The 13,338-nt window shown below is 50.9% G+C and overlaps 1 protein-coding gene across 7 annotated transcripts in view; it reads right to left on the minus strand.

The window, feature by feature from the left end:
- GRK3 (G protein-coupled receptor kinase 3) overlaps window positions 1–13,338 on the minus strand; it is an 85,182-nt gene that overhangs the window by 51,358 nt on the left and 20,486 nt on the right. For 5 of the 7 annotated variants that reach the window (XM_060192590.1, XM_060192592.1, XM_060192589.1 and 2 more), the window contains exon 2: window positions 9,808–9,884. The exons of 1 other annotated variant lie outside the window; for it this stretch is intronic. In XM_060192590.1, the coding sequence (XP_060048573.1) occupies window positions 9,808–9,884 (77 nt within the window). Of the gene's footprint in view, window positions 1–6,756; window positions 6,864–9,807; window positions 9,885–13,338 lie in introns of those variants that run through there. One more of the 7 variants, XM_060192593.1, reaches the window with a different exon arrangement.

Genomic DNA, 13,338 nt, shown 5'->3' on the forward strand with positions numbered 1-13,338 from the left:
AGGGCGGCCCGTCAAGCCTCGAAGCTTCTCAAGTTCAGTACTGATCAGGGAAGGAGCCATCTTACAGATGCGAGAGAGTCAGAGAAGGAAATAAAAGTCACTCAAACTAGAAAGGAGGCGTTGAGGCTGATCCATGGGGAATCAACAACCACTTGTCCACACTGACAACCCCATCTACCAAGTTACCACGCTGCAGGTGTGCGCGCCAGCAAGGCTGTTCGAGCAGAGCGGGCTGGCACGCTCACATCACACCACGGCTACGTGGGACTTTACAACAAGTCCATCTTCAGTCACACCAAAGAGCAGGTCAGTGCTTGAGAACACATAAATAAAAGATAAATAAGAGGGCTTCTAAGCAGAGGGCCACAAGGTGCGCACAAGAGAAATTAATTAAGACCCCCTGAACTCCACAGCAGGACAAGCATGGCTCCCGGCTTACAAGGAGCCCTGAGATCAAGTTCCAGCTTCAGTGAAATCACAATCACAGTGTCTTTCAGGCTTTATGTTGCTTGGTTGTTTTTATTAGTTTGTTTGTATTTAAGAAACTGGCTGCTGGTTTTAAAACATACTTGAAAATGGTTAAATGCCTAGAATACCTGGACATCTTGAAGAAGAAGCAAAAAAAAAAAAAAAGAAGTTGAGGGACTTCCAATACCAGATTTGAGACTGATGCTGCAGCATGCAAGTAATGCACAGAGAGGTTCTGGAATAAGCCTCACAGGGGATCAGAACAAAGAATCCAGAAATACCCACACAGGTGGTGACTCATTTTTAACAAAGGTACCAAAACAACGTGCTAAGACAATCCTTTCTCTCAGCAAATGGAGCTGGGAAAACATGTCCAAACGTGGGGGGAGGGGGGAGTGAGATGGCCCTTAGGTGGAAAGAATTCACTCAAGACTGATCTTAAGGGGGGCTGGGCGGAGGTGCACGCAGTTAAGGGCACATGGTACTAAGCGCAAGGACTCCAGCAAAGATCTGAGGCCCCTGCAGGGGTCTCACTTCATAAGCAGTGCAGCAGGGTCTGCAGGTGTCTCCTTCTGTCCCCTTCTCTATCCTCCTCTCCCCCCTCAACTTCTCTCTATCCTGTTCTATAAAATGGGGGGAAAAATGGCCTCCAGGAGCGGTGGATTCGTAGTGCCGGCACTGAGTCCCAGCAATAACCCCTGGAGGCAAAAAAATAAACAAACAAAAACAAATTATTATTATTATTATTATTATAAAATATGGACCATAGGCCACAATGCAAAAGACAGACTGAGAAGAAATAAAATCTCTTCCCAGGAACAAATGTTCATGTATGAGGTCCCTTGGGCAAAGTACTGGAAGAAATGAGGCCCAGCCTATCAGAACAGCTCGCTGGCCAGACAAAGCACCCGCTTTACTAGGCACAGGACCTGGGTTCGAGCCCAACCCCATGGCAGTGGAGGAAGAGTCAGCACTGTGGGATCTCTCCCTCTCTCCCTCTGTCTCTCTGTCTCTCTGTCTCTCTGTCTCTATCTGAAAAACGTCAGTTCAGAGCAACAGAAGCTCTGCAAACCACACATACACACACACACACACAAAAAAAAAAAAATAGAAATGACACTTTTATCTGATTTTAGAGCTTATGCTGGAGACCAGCCATAGACTTCAACATTATATTACAAACATTAAACCTAAAAAGGGGTGTATCCAATTTATAATGTATATACTTAAGAAAGAAAAATCTTGGGGGTCAGGCGGTGGCGCAGCAGGTTAAGCACAGGTGCTGCAAAGCACTAAGACCGGCCTAAGGATCCCGGTTCGAGCCCCCGGCTCCCCACCTGCAGGGGAGTCACTTCACAGGCGGTGAAGCAGGTCTGCAGGTGTCTGTCTTTCTCTCCCCCTCTGTCTTCCCCTCCTCTCTCCATTTCTCTGTCCTTTTCAGCAACGAACGACATCAACAACAACAATAACCACAGCAACAAGAGCAACAAAAGGGGGGGGAAGATGGCCTCCAGGAGCAGAGGATTCATGGTGCAGGCACTGAGCCCCAGCAATAACCCTGGAGGCAAAGAAAAAAGAAAAAAAGAAAAAGAAAACTCTTAAAAATCTGTTTTCAAAAAAGAAAAAACAACAACCCGTGTGGGGGGGGGCAGTGGCACAACCAGTTAAGCGCACACAGTACCACGCACAAGGACCTAGGCAAAGACCAGGGTTCGAGTCCCTGCAGTGGGGGTGCTTCACAAACAGTGAAGCAGGTCTGCAGGTGTTGACCTTTCTCTCCCTCTGTCTCTCCCTCCTCTCTCAATTTCTCTCTGTCCTATCCAATTTAAAAAAAAATAGGAACCAGAAAAAAAAGGGGGGGAATGGCCGCCAGGAACAGTGGATTTGCAGTGCTGGCACCAAGCCCCAGTAATACCCTGGAGGCAAAAGAAAACTCACGATGGAATGTGCTCAGATTCTCAACCAGGACGAGAGAGGAAAGGCCATACAGCTGGGCACCCTCGGGCCTTGTGCTGTGCAAGTCCAGTCCCTCAGAGAGGCCAGGCATCTTGGCAGGTTGGGGCCCAGAGGAGTACAAGAAGTCAGCACTCAGACGGGAAGACGGACTCAGCCCTTGGGCCCGGACTCAACACCCCTGAAGTCGTTACACGGGTGGGGGGCGCTGAGGGGGCAGCCCAGCCAGGACGCACAGTGACCTTCACACCCGGGAGCAACGTCACCCCTCAGTGAGACACAGAGGGGCAAATCTACAAATAAAGGGGGAGCACACGGACACCCCAGCAGGCCCGGGTCCGTCCCGGCTGAGCGTCTCGCCCCCAGTGTAGAGGGGCTGCTCCCCTGTCCCCTGGTCCGGGTCTCCATGGGGGGAGCAGTTACGAACCCCACGTCATGTAAACAGGTCCTTCCTCAGCTGTGTCCAGCCAGAGCTCTCGAAGAAGATACGGCAGAAAGGGGGACACTGCGTGAAATGGAACGGTGGGTCTTCTTCCCAAATCCAAGCCCCTCTGCGGCCCACTCCCCAGCTGGGACGCAGCCCTGCCGAGCTCAGACAGATGAAGCCGGCCTCCTGTGCTGACAAACACTGGGTCTGGGAGGTTTGAGCCCTGGGTGTTAAGGATCCATTAGACACAGAGCATGTGGTGAGGCCGGGAGAAAACCCCCTGGAAGCATCCAGTTAAATAGGCTCTGAACCCAGAGCAGCAGGAGAACAGAGCTGGGAGGGAGGAGAGGAGACGACAAGAGCAGCCAGGAAATAAAATCGAAATAAAATCTCAGAACCCTCCTGATCGCTGCGTCGCTTACATTACTTTCGCAATGTTTTAAAAGCATTGATAATAATAACTACAACAATAAAAAAAAACAACAAGGACAGCAAAAAGGGGATAAATAAGTAAATATTATTTAAAAAAAAAAAAAAAAAAACATTGGTGGGGAAAGAAAAGCAAACACATCCTGTCCAGGGTGGTGCTCTTTTCAGACCGAGCTTGTGTTCTCACTGATGACGGCCGTACGCACAAACTGACAGAGTGAGACTCAGACGAACTGAATAGAAAACTGAAGATCCCGGGGAGACTCTTGACTCCTGTCTCCCAAAGGCCTTTGTAAAAACAGTTCTTAAAGCCAACAGCCTGGGGGGTGGGGGAGAGGGCACCAGGCGGGATGCCCACGGTGCAGTGTGAGGGGCTGGGCGGGCAGGCTTGCCCTTGTGCCCTGCCTCACGGCCGTGGGGTTTCACACAGGGTCACCACCAAGGCCCAGGGTCTGTGCTCACACCGGGAGGCCCCACTGAGTTCACAAACACCCCTGCAAAGGGGCCTAAGGATCCATCTGCTTACTAATGAGTGAGGGGTAGGCATCACGCCAGCTTTATGGGGCCAGCCAGCAAGCTCAACCCCCCCCCCCAACACACACACAAGTCCTGCGCTCTACCTGCTAGGAAGGTGGGTGGGGACGAGGTGACTCACACACACCAGGGGCAGATGTGACAGCAAACCCCGAAACCTTACAATGTTGCAAAGCATTTGTTAAGTCACCAATGAATAGGAGAACAGAAGGAGAAGATGGAGGAAGAAGAGGAGGAAAGAGGCTGGAAGAGAAAGAAGTAGAGAGGGGGTCGGGCGGTAGTGCAGCGGGTTAAGCATAGGTGGCACAAAGCACCGGGACCTGCATAAGGATCCCGGTTCAAGCCCCCGGTGGCTCCCCACCTGCAGGGGAGTCGCTTCACAGGCGGTGAAGCAGGTCTGCAGGTGTCTGTCTTTCTCTCCCTCTCTCTGTCTTCCCCTCCTCTCTCCATTTCTCTCTCTCTTATCCAACAACAGTAACAGCAATGACAATAATAATAACAGCGACAATAAGGGTCACAACAAGGGCAAAAAAAAAAAAAAGGAAAAATACTGGGGTGGGTGGGGGGGAGAATACAGGTCCAAAAAGGATGACAGAGGACCTAGTGGGGGTTGTATTGTTATATGGAAAACTGGGAAATGTTATGCATGTACAAACTATTGTGTTTACTGTCAAATATGAAATATTAATTCCCCAATAAAGAATTTTTTTTTAAAAAAATGGGTACAATGGCCTCCAGGAGCAGTGGATTCGTAGTGCAGGCACCGAGCCCCAGCAATAACCCTGGAGGCGAATAAATAAATAAATAAGTATTGAGCATATTTATGCAAAAATAAAGGGAAAAAAAAGCCCTGATTGTTTTCTTATTTTTGGCCACCAGGGTTATTACTGGGGCTTGGTACTTTCGGGTTCCACCAACCCCAGCAGCTACTGTGTGACAGAGGGTGAGGGAGTCAGAGAATATGGGGGGGGGGAGAAAAAGACAGAAAGAGAGAGAGAGAGAGAGGGAGACACCTGCAGCCCTGCTCCACCACTCATGAAGCTTCCCCCTGCAGGTGGGGACTGGGATTTTGAGCCCAGGTAACGTGTGCAGCCTCCTGGGTCAGCCAACTCCCCCCCACACACACACACACAAACACACACACACACACTGGAGTTTCATGAGCTCAAAGGAAATAGGGCACAGCCTAGAAATCTCAGTAAAACCAATGATGGGTGAAACGAGCCCAAGCAATTGAATTCTAAGTGTCTCTCCACCACCGGTTCTGAGTCTGCTTGTTGGTTTAAACGTGGAAGCCACAACAGAAATAATTCCCATGGCCTTGGGCACTCACAAACTCAACTGGCAGGAGCAAAGGGATCTCTAAGGGACAGGCCCCAGGAGATCGAGGGGACCTGTTTGGACAGAGATCTCCCTCGGGGCTCAGAGCAGTGGGAGGAGAGGTCCCTCCGCAGCGGAACCCCCTCACCAGGTAGACATAGCTGTGACTTCAAGAAGCCGCACAGCACCCCTGCTCAGCTGCCCTGCCAGGTGCTATCTCTTGGGGGTCGGGGGCTCCCCACTCCACCTTTGCTGCCGCTTCTCCCCCACGCCTTTCAAGTCCTCTCTGGGCCTGGGTGAGCAGGCAGCGAGCAGTCAGACCTGGGCCGAGCGGCCTGATCTCAGAGCACCGGCTGGCGGCTGGCGTGTGGCTCGCAGGAGACGGGTTGCTCACAGCGCCCAAAGACCGTGTCAAAAAAATGCCAGGAGTCGGGCTGTAGCGCAGCGGGTTAAGCGCAGGTGGCACCAAGTGCGAGGACCGGCGTGAGGATCCCGGTTCGAGCCCCCGGCTCCCCACCTGCAGGGGAGTCGCTTCACAGGCGGTGAAGCAGGTCTGCAGGTGTCTGTCTTTCTCTCCCCCTCTCTGTCTTCCCCTCCTCTCTCCATTTCTCTCTGTCCTATCCAACAACGACGACATCAATAACAACTGCAACAACAATGAAAAACAACAAGGGCAACAAAAAGGGAAAATAAATAAATATTTTTTCAAATGGTGCCGGAGTGCTAAGAGATCGCTTCTCAGGACTTTTCTTGGAAGACAGAATTAGGACTGAACTTAGAAACTGAATGACGGCTTCAAAATAATAATAATTAAAAAACAGCTCTAATAAACTGATTTTGAGGGGCAGGGGTAGAGAGCATCATGGTTATGCAAAGAGACCCACATGGCTGAGACTCCAAAGTCCCAGGTTCAATCCCTGCCACCACCATAAGCCAGAGCTGAGCAGTGCCCTGGTTAAAAAAAAAAGGGGGGGGGTTAAGAGAGGGAGAGAGGGAGAGAGGCAGAAAGAGGGGCTGGGAGATGGCTGCCCAGTGAACCTCACCTTAAGGAGCACCAAGCCCAGAGTTCAAGCACCAGGGGCAGCACCAGAGGAGCCCCAAGGAGGGTGGAGCCGTGCTGTGCCGACCCTCCTTACATAGTCTCTCTCACCTGTTTCTCGGTCTCTCTCTCTATAAATAAAAAGTAAAAGAAGGGGGGGCAGGTGGCCACTTAGAGCAGTACCAAGCATCCATACCCTAGCACTCTGCATTTTTAAAAAGCCCAGGAAACAAAAACGCCTTCATATCCCCTATAGCGCCTTCCAGCCTTCCTCCTTTTGAAAGTGGCCCCCCTCCTTGGAGCTGCTGAGGCTGCACCCCGAGAGGTAGAGTCCCGGCTCAGCTGGCTCCAACACTGCCCCCCCCCCCCCCCCCCCCCGTGCCCCGGCCAGGCCAGGAAGAGCCAAGCCCACAGTTGCCAGAAGGTTCTGCGGGAGCCGCCACCTCTGCTCAGCTCTGCTCTCCCCCCCCCACCCCAGCTTGAAGCCTCGCAGAAACTGTGACCCTCACTTCCCAGGTCGCCCCTCCCTGTCCGCCTTGCCTTTTCAACTGCAAAGCCAATTAGCTGTGCTTAGTCAAGTGTTTACCTGCAGACTGGCGACTTTAAAGGCATCCTTAGCCCCTTCCACAGACAGGCGCAGGGAACTAGTGTGGAATAGAATAGAACAGGTGGTTTCTCTCCTCTGGGCCCCGGGGGCTGCTGGCAGCCGGAGAATGTTAGATAGAGGGTGGGGTGGGGGGCTCCGTGACTGTGGGCCCAGACACGGATAAGACAGGAGCCGGTTTCCGAATGAAGATTCCCCTCTTTCCCTCCCTCCCTCACCTGAGCCCTGGCCTTGGGGGTGGAAGTGTCTGTAGGTTGGAGCCCTCTTTTGGGCCTGGGAGAAGAAACACTCCCCCAGGAATCGTTCCCCAAATGATGGCATAGATTGGGAGCTCTGACCTTGGAAACTGACAGAAGAGGAACCCCAACATTTTTACCCTGTGCCCTTTCAGAACTCCCAGCATTTTTGTGGCCTCTTTTCATTAACAAAAAATGCTTAGCCCTTGGCATGTCTGCATCTGTCTTTCCTTTTATAGAGACTGCTCTGAAATTATAGTGTTTGTTTGTTTTATAAGACTGCCAACTTGAGAGAGAGACAGAGAGAGAGAGAAAGAGACAGAGGGAGAGAGACGGAGGGAGAGAGAGGGAGGGAGAGAGAGGGAGGGAGAGGGAGAGAGAGGGAGAGGGAGGGAGAGAATTATATGAAAGGAGGCATGACTGAGCCAAAAGAGCTCACACGGACCCGGGAAGTGAGCTCCTGGCACCACACACGGCAGAAGGGGACCCCCGTTCCTCGCAGGGTGAACAGTGCTGTGGTGTCTTCTCTCCCTGTCTCTCTCTCTCTCTCTCCCCATCTCTCTGTCTGAATTTAAAAAGAAAATAAAAGTCTACTAGGGACAATAAAATTACACAGAGCCCAGACGCTGTGGGGGGGGGGGATCAGGGGCTCAAACTTGGGACCTTGTGCTCTGTAACAAGTGCACCCAACCAAATAGATAAGAATTCTTTTTTTTTTTAAGAAAGAGTCATATATGTGTATATATTAATTGATAGGAGGGAAATTAAGAGGGGAGAGGCAGAGTGACACCTGCAGCCCTGCTTCACCACTCTTGAAGCTTTCTCTCTGCAGGTGGGGACCAGGGGACTTGAACCTGGGTCCTTGTGCTTTATAACATGTGCATTCAACCAGGTGCGCCACCTGGCCGAGAATTCTGTTTCACATAATACAACATGTCCTTTCTTTTCTGGATCCCACAGCTGCATGCCTTCACCCCACATGCCAGGTGTAATTTGTGCCCCTTTCTAAGTAAACTCTCTTTGAAATCATTCTAAATATATTTGAGGCCAGCAGGAAAAGTAGTTAAGAAATCAAAGTGAAGGGGCCAGGCAGTGGCACACCTGGTTAAGGACATACGCTATAATGCACCAAGGACAAGGGTTCAAGCCCCCACTCCCCACCTGCAGGGGGAAAGCTTCATGAGTGGTGAAGCAGGGCTGCAGGTGTCTCTCTGTCTCTCTCCCTCTCTATCTCCCCTCCCTTCTCAATTTCTCTCTGTCTCTATCCAATAATAAATAAATAAATAAATAAATAAATATTTTTTTAAAGTCAGAGTTAAAAGTAAAAGTTTCAAAGGCATCAGATTGGAGAGAAAGCAGTGAAAACTGGTTGAACGCAAAGACCAGAACCCTGAGGGTCTCTCGGGTGTGACCCAGGGAACAGACGAAGTTAAGGACAGAATTCTAGTCACAAGGACCAACACCACTCAGAGACGAGGAACTAAATGCCACAGGAATCCTACGACCAAACCCCACACCAGGCAGCTGAGGAGAACGGCGGCTGGCCCGTGTGGCCAGAGACATCTCTCTGGGTGATGAGAGCAATCCTACAGTGAGAAGGCCCCGGTCCTCTCCATATGGACCTATAGATCCCACAAAGTCCCTGCCAATAAACAGCAGAAACTTTTTTTTTTTTTTTTGCAGAAATTGAAAAATCTGATCCTAAAATTCATATGGAAATTTAAAAAAAAAAGACCCAGAGTAGCCAAAATCAATTTGGGGGGGGGGGGGATGTGGGATGTTAAATTTCTTGGATCTCAAGTGGAGGCAGTGTGGTTCTGCCAGAGGGACACGCCACACGGAGAACAGCGTGAACAGCACATCCGGAATCAAGTCCTCCCGCTCACGGCCAGTGAGGCTTCAACAAATGTGCCAAGACGAAGGACGGGGGGAGACAACGCAAGGCGGAAGCATGGGGGTCCACTCTGCCGTGAATTCGGCTGGGCCCGGCCCTGACCTCACAGCCCACACAGAGACCCGAGTGTGAGAGCCAAGAAGGTAGAACCTTTAGAAGGAAGAAGAAAGTCTTGGGGGACATCAGTCAGACAAAACGTTCTCACATGTGACGCCAACGTAGGAGTCGTTGCAAATATACCTACAGACGGGGTCTCGTCAAGACCAAGGCCTTCTGCGCTTCAAAAGTCTCATTAAGAAATGAAACATGGAGGGTCGGGCGGGAGCGCAGCGGTTTAAGTGCACGTGGTGCAAAGCACAAGGACAGCGTAGGGATCCTGGTTCGAGCCCCCGGCTCCCCACCTGCAGGGGAGTCGCTTCCCAGGCGGTGAAGCAGGTCTGCAGGTGTCTGTCTTTCTCTCCTCCTCTCTGTCTTCCCCTCCTCTCTCCATTTCTCTCTGTCCTATCCAACAACGACGACATCAATAACTACAACAATAATAACTACAACAACAATAAAAAAAAAAAACAAGAGCAACAAAAAGGGAAAACAAATATTTGAAAACAAATTTTTAAAAGAAAAAAAAGAAATGGAAGACCCCAAGTGGAAGGCAAGTGTGGGTCACCCAGTATAAATAACACCAACAGGGCTGGGGCTGGAGCCCGGCAGAGGGCGAGCATCACACGCCGGGCCCCGAGGTGGCATCCCTGGCCCCACAGAGCTCTGTCTCTCAGCCACCGTCTCTGTCTCCGTCTTCTCAGTGGTGGGTCGCCCTCTGCCCCTCCTTTGTGGGAGCCGCGCGGGGGCAGCGCCCACCGGCACCGAGCACCTTGGGAGCCAAAGGGACGAGCGGGCGAGACTTACCGATTTTCTGGTTGAAAATCTTGTCGAAGGTGGTTTCGTGTCTCTCCTCCAGATACTTCTGCATCACGCTGCGAACGCTGAAACGGGAGCGACAGGCTGTGAGCACCTGGCCCGGCGTGAGCCGCAGGCCGTGTGTTCCCGGGTCCGAGACAGGGAGCCCCCTGCCCTCACTGCAGCCCGCGGGGATGGAGAGCTGGGGGCACGGGGCCTCGGAGACGCATGGTCACCCTCACGCGGGACACTGGTCACAGCCCCAGGACTTGGGGCACACCACCGACTTCCAGGCCGCACAAGGAGTGGATGTGTGCACACTCACACTCACAAAGTCACACTCACACACTCATACTCACACACTCACACTCACTCACACTCACACTCACACACTCATACTCACCCACTCACACACTCACACACTTACACTCACAAATTTACACACACACATTCACACACACACTCACACACACATGCTCACTCACACACATACTCACACACACATTCACTCACACACACTCACACTCTCACACTCACACACACTCACACACACACACTCACATACACTCACACACACACTCACACTCACACACACTCACACTCACACACACACACTCACACATTCACCTTCACACACTCACTCACATACTCACACTCACTCACACACACACACACTCACACACACATGCTCACTCACACACTCATACTCACACACTCGCACACACACTCACACTCACACACACTCACACTCACACAAACACACTCACACACACACTCACACACACACACTCACACAAACACACTCACACACACACACACTCACTCACACACACACACACACTCACACACACACACACTCACACACACACACACACACACTCACACACACTCACACACACACACTCACACACACACTCACACTCACACACACTCACACACACACTCACACACACACTCACTCACACTCACACTCACACACACTCACACACGGCTGTGACCAACTGGCTTCTTTCCAAAACAAAGACAGAAGCGGAGGGCCCTGGAGGTGATGCAGCTTAGTGAGGGAGGAAAGAGATGGAAGATCCTGACAGGTGGTTTCCCTCGTGTGCGGAATCTAGAGACCTGGTTCACATGGCCCTGGGGGAGCAGACAGAACAGAAATAAACAGACTGAGGCTGTGAGAACAACGGTGCTCGCCACTGGGCGGGACGGGCCACAGAATTCCGGTGCTGGGTGTGGTGTGGACCCATCCCCGCACCCCTCACAACCACCACGATAAATAAATCAGTAAATAAAGCGAAGTAAGGGTGTGTGGACCCATCCCCGCACCCCTCACAACCATCACGATAAATAAATCAGTAAATAAAGCGAAGTAAGGGTGGTGTGGACCCACCCCCGCACCCCTCACAACCACCACGATAAATAAATCAGTAAATAAAGCGAAGTAAGGGTGTGTGGACCCACCCCCGCACCCCTCACAACCACCACGATAAATAAATCAGTAAATAAAGCGAAGTAAGGGTGGTGTGGACCCACCCCCGCACCCCTCACAACCACCACGATAAATAAATCAGTAAATAAAGCGAAGTAAGGGTGTGTGGACCCACCCCGCACCCCTCACAACCATCACGATAAATAAATCAGTAAATAAAGCGAAGTAAGGGTGGTGTGGACCCACCCCCGCACCCCTCACAACCATCACGATAAATAAATCAGTAAATAAAGCGAAGTAAGGGTGTGTGGACCCATCCCCGCACCCCTCACAACCATCACGATAAATAAATCAGTAAATAAAGCGAAGTAAGGGTGGTGTGGACCCACCCCCGCACCCCTCACAACCACCACGATAAATAAATCAGTAAATAAAGCGAAGTAAGGGTGTGTGGACCCACCCCGCACCCCTCACAACCACCACGATAAATAAATCAGTAAATAAAGCGAAGTAAGGGTGTGTGGACCCACCCCGCACCCCTCACAACCATCACGATAAATAAATCAGTAAATAAAGCGAAGTAAGGGTTCCCACATACAGATTCGATATTCTGGGTGGCGCACCTGGTTGAGCACACACATTACAGTGCACAAGAACTCAAGGACGTGGGTTCGAGCCCCCAGTCCCCACCTGGAGGGGGAAAGCTTTGCCAGTGGTGAAGGAGGGCTGCAGTTGTCTTATCTGTCTCACTCCCTCTCTATCACCCCCTTCCCTCCCGATTTCTGGCTGTCTCTATCCAATAAGTAAGCATCAGGCTCAACCTGACGCTGTTGACTGGCTACGGAAGAAGGGCAAACGCTAGAAGAAGAAGCAAAGATAATAATTTTAAAAAAAAAGAAAATTCAAAAATATCTGTGCTAGAATGCAGAGCCCAGAACACGGCCCACACAAGCAGGAGCTCTGTGACTGAAGCCGCAAGACAGAACACGGGGAGGGGGCTGGCTTGGTGAGCGAGTCCCAAGGCGATTTTCCAAGTGGAAAAAAAAAAAAAGCAGGAATGGAATGTGTTTGTGGTCAAATGTATATGAGTTGCCTGTGTTTAAGTCTCAGCTGTGAGTATCCATTCTCTGACAGGCTCCGCTAATTGACACAGTCAAATGCGATTATTGCCGGTAGGTCTATACTCAGTAAAGTGCATGGTTTTAACTTTACCATGAGGGGCTGGGTGGTGGTGCACCTGGTTGAGCGCACACATTACAGCACACCAGGACCCCGGTTCGAGCCCCCAGTCCCCACCTACAGGGGGAGAGACTCATAAGTGGTGAAGCAGGGTTGCAGGTGTCTCTCTGTCTCTCTCCCTCTCTATCTCCCCTTTCCCTCTCAATTTCTGACTGTCTCTATCCAATAAATAAATAATGATAGCAATTTAAAAAATTCAAAGCACCTGTGTTAACTTTACCGTGAGAGAATTTTCACAGAGTTATCATACTCAAGACCCGGGATCTTTTTTTCTTTTCTTTTTTTTTTTTTTTTTTTTTTTTTGCCTTCCAGGGTTATTGCTGGGACTCAGTGCCTACACTACAAGCCCACCACTCCTGGTAGTCATTTTTCCTTTTTTTTTTTTTTTTTTGACAGGACAGAAAGAAGTTGAGAAGGCAAGAGGAACTTGTGAAGTGTTCCCCCTGCAGGTGGGCTTGAACCCAGGTCCTTGTGCAGGCCCTAGCTCATATTACTATGTGTGCTTAACCGGGTTTTTTTTAAATAAATAATTCTGTTCTTTGTTATTAATAGTTTGTTACGAGATTGTAAGACCACAATGTACAGCTCCACACCCGCCACCAGGGTTCTGCATCCACACCCTCCCACCCCCCAGAGATCTCCCCCAGAGTCCTCGGGGAGACACTCCCTGCGAGTCCACGTATCACCCCGACAGCTTCCGGTCTAGCTGCTCTCTTTCCTTTCTCTTGTGCGTGTTCACGGGTTTCTCCTCTTTAGCTCACCGACCTGCCCCCCAGTAAGGTCTCACCATTTCAGGTCAGGGCCTCCCAGGAACCACTCTCATCTCTCCAAGCCCTCCTTCCCTCCCTCCCTCTCTCCCTCCCTCCTTC

The sequence above is a fragment of the Erinaceus europaeus genome, chromosome 6 (assembly GCF_950295315.1).
Source record: "Erinaceus europaeus chromosome 6, mEriEur2.1, whole genome shotgun sequence".
Lineage (NCBI taxonomy): Eukaryota > Metazoa > Chordata > Mammalia > Eulipotyphla > Erinaceidae > Erinaceus > Erinaceus europaeus.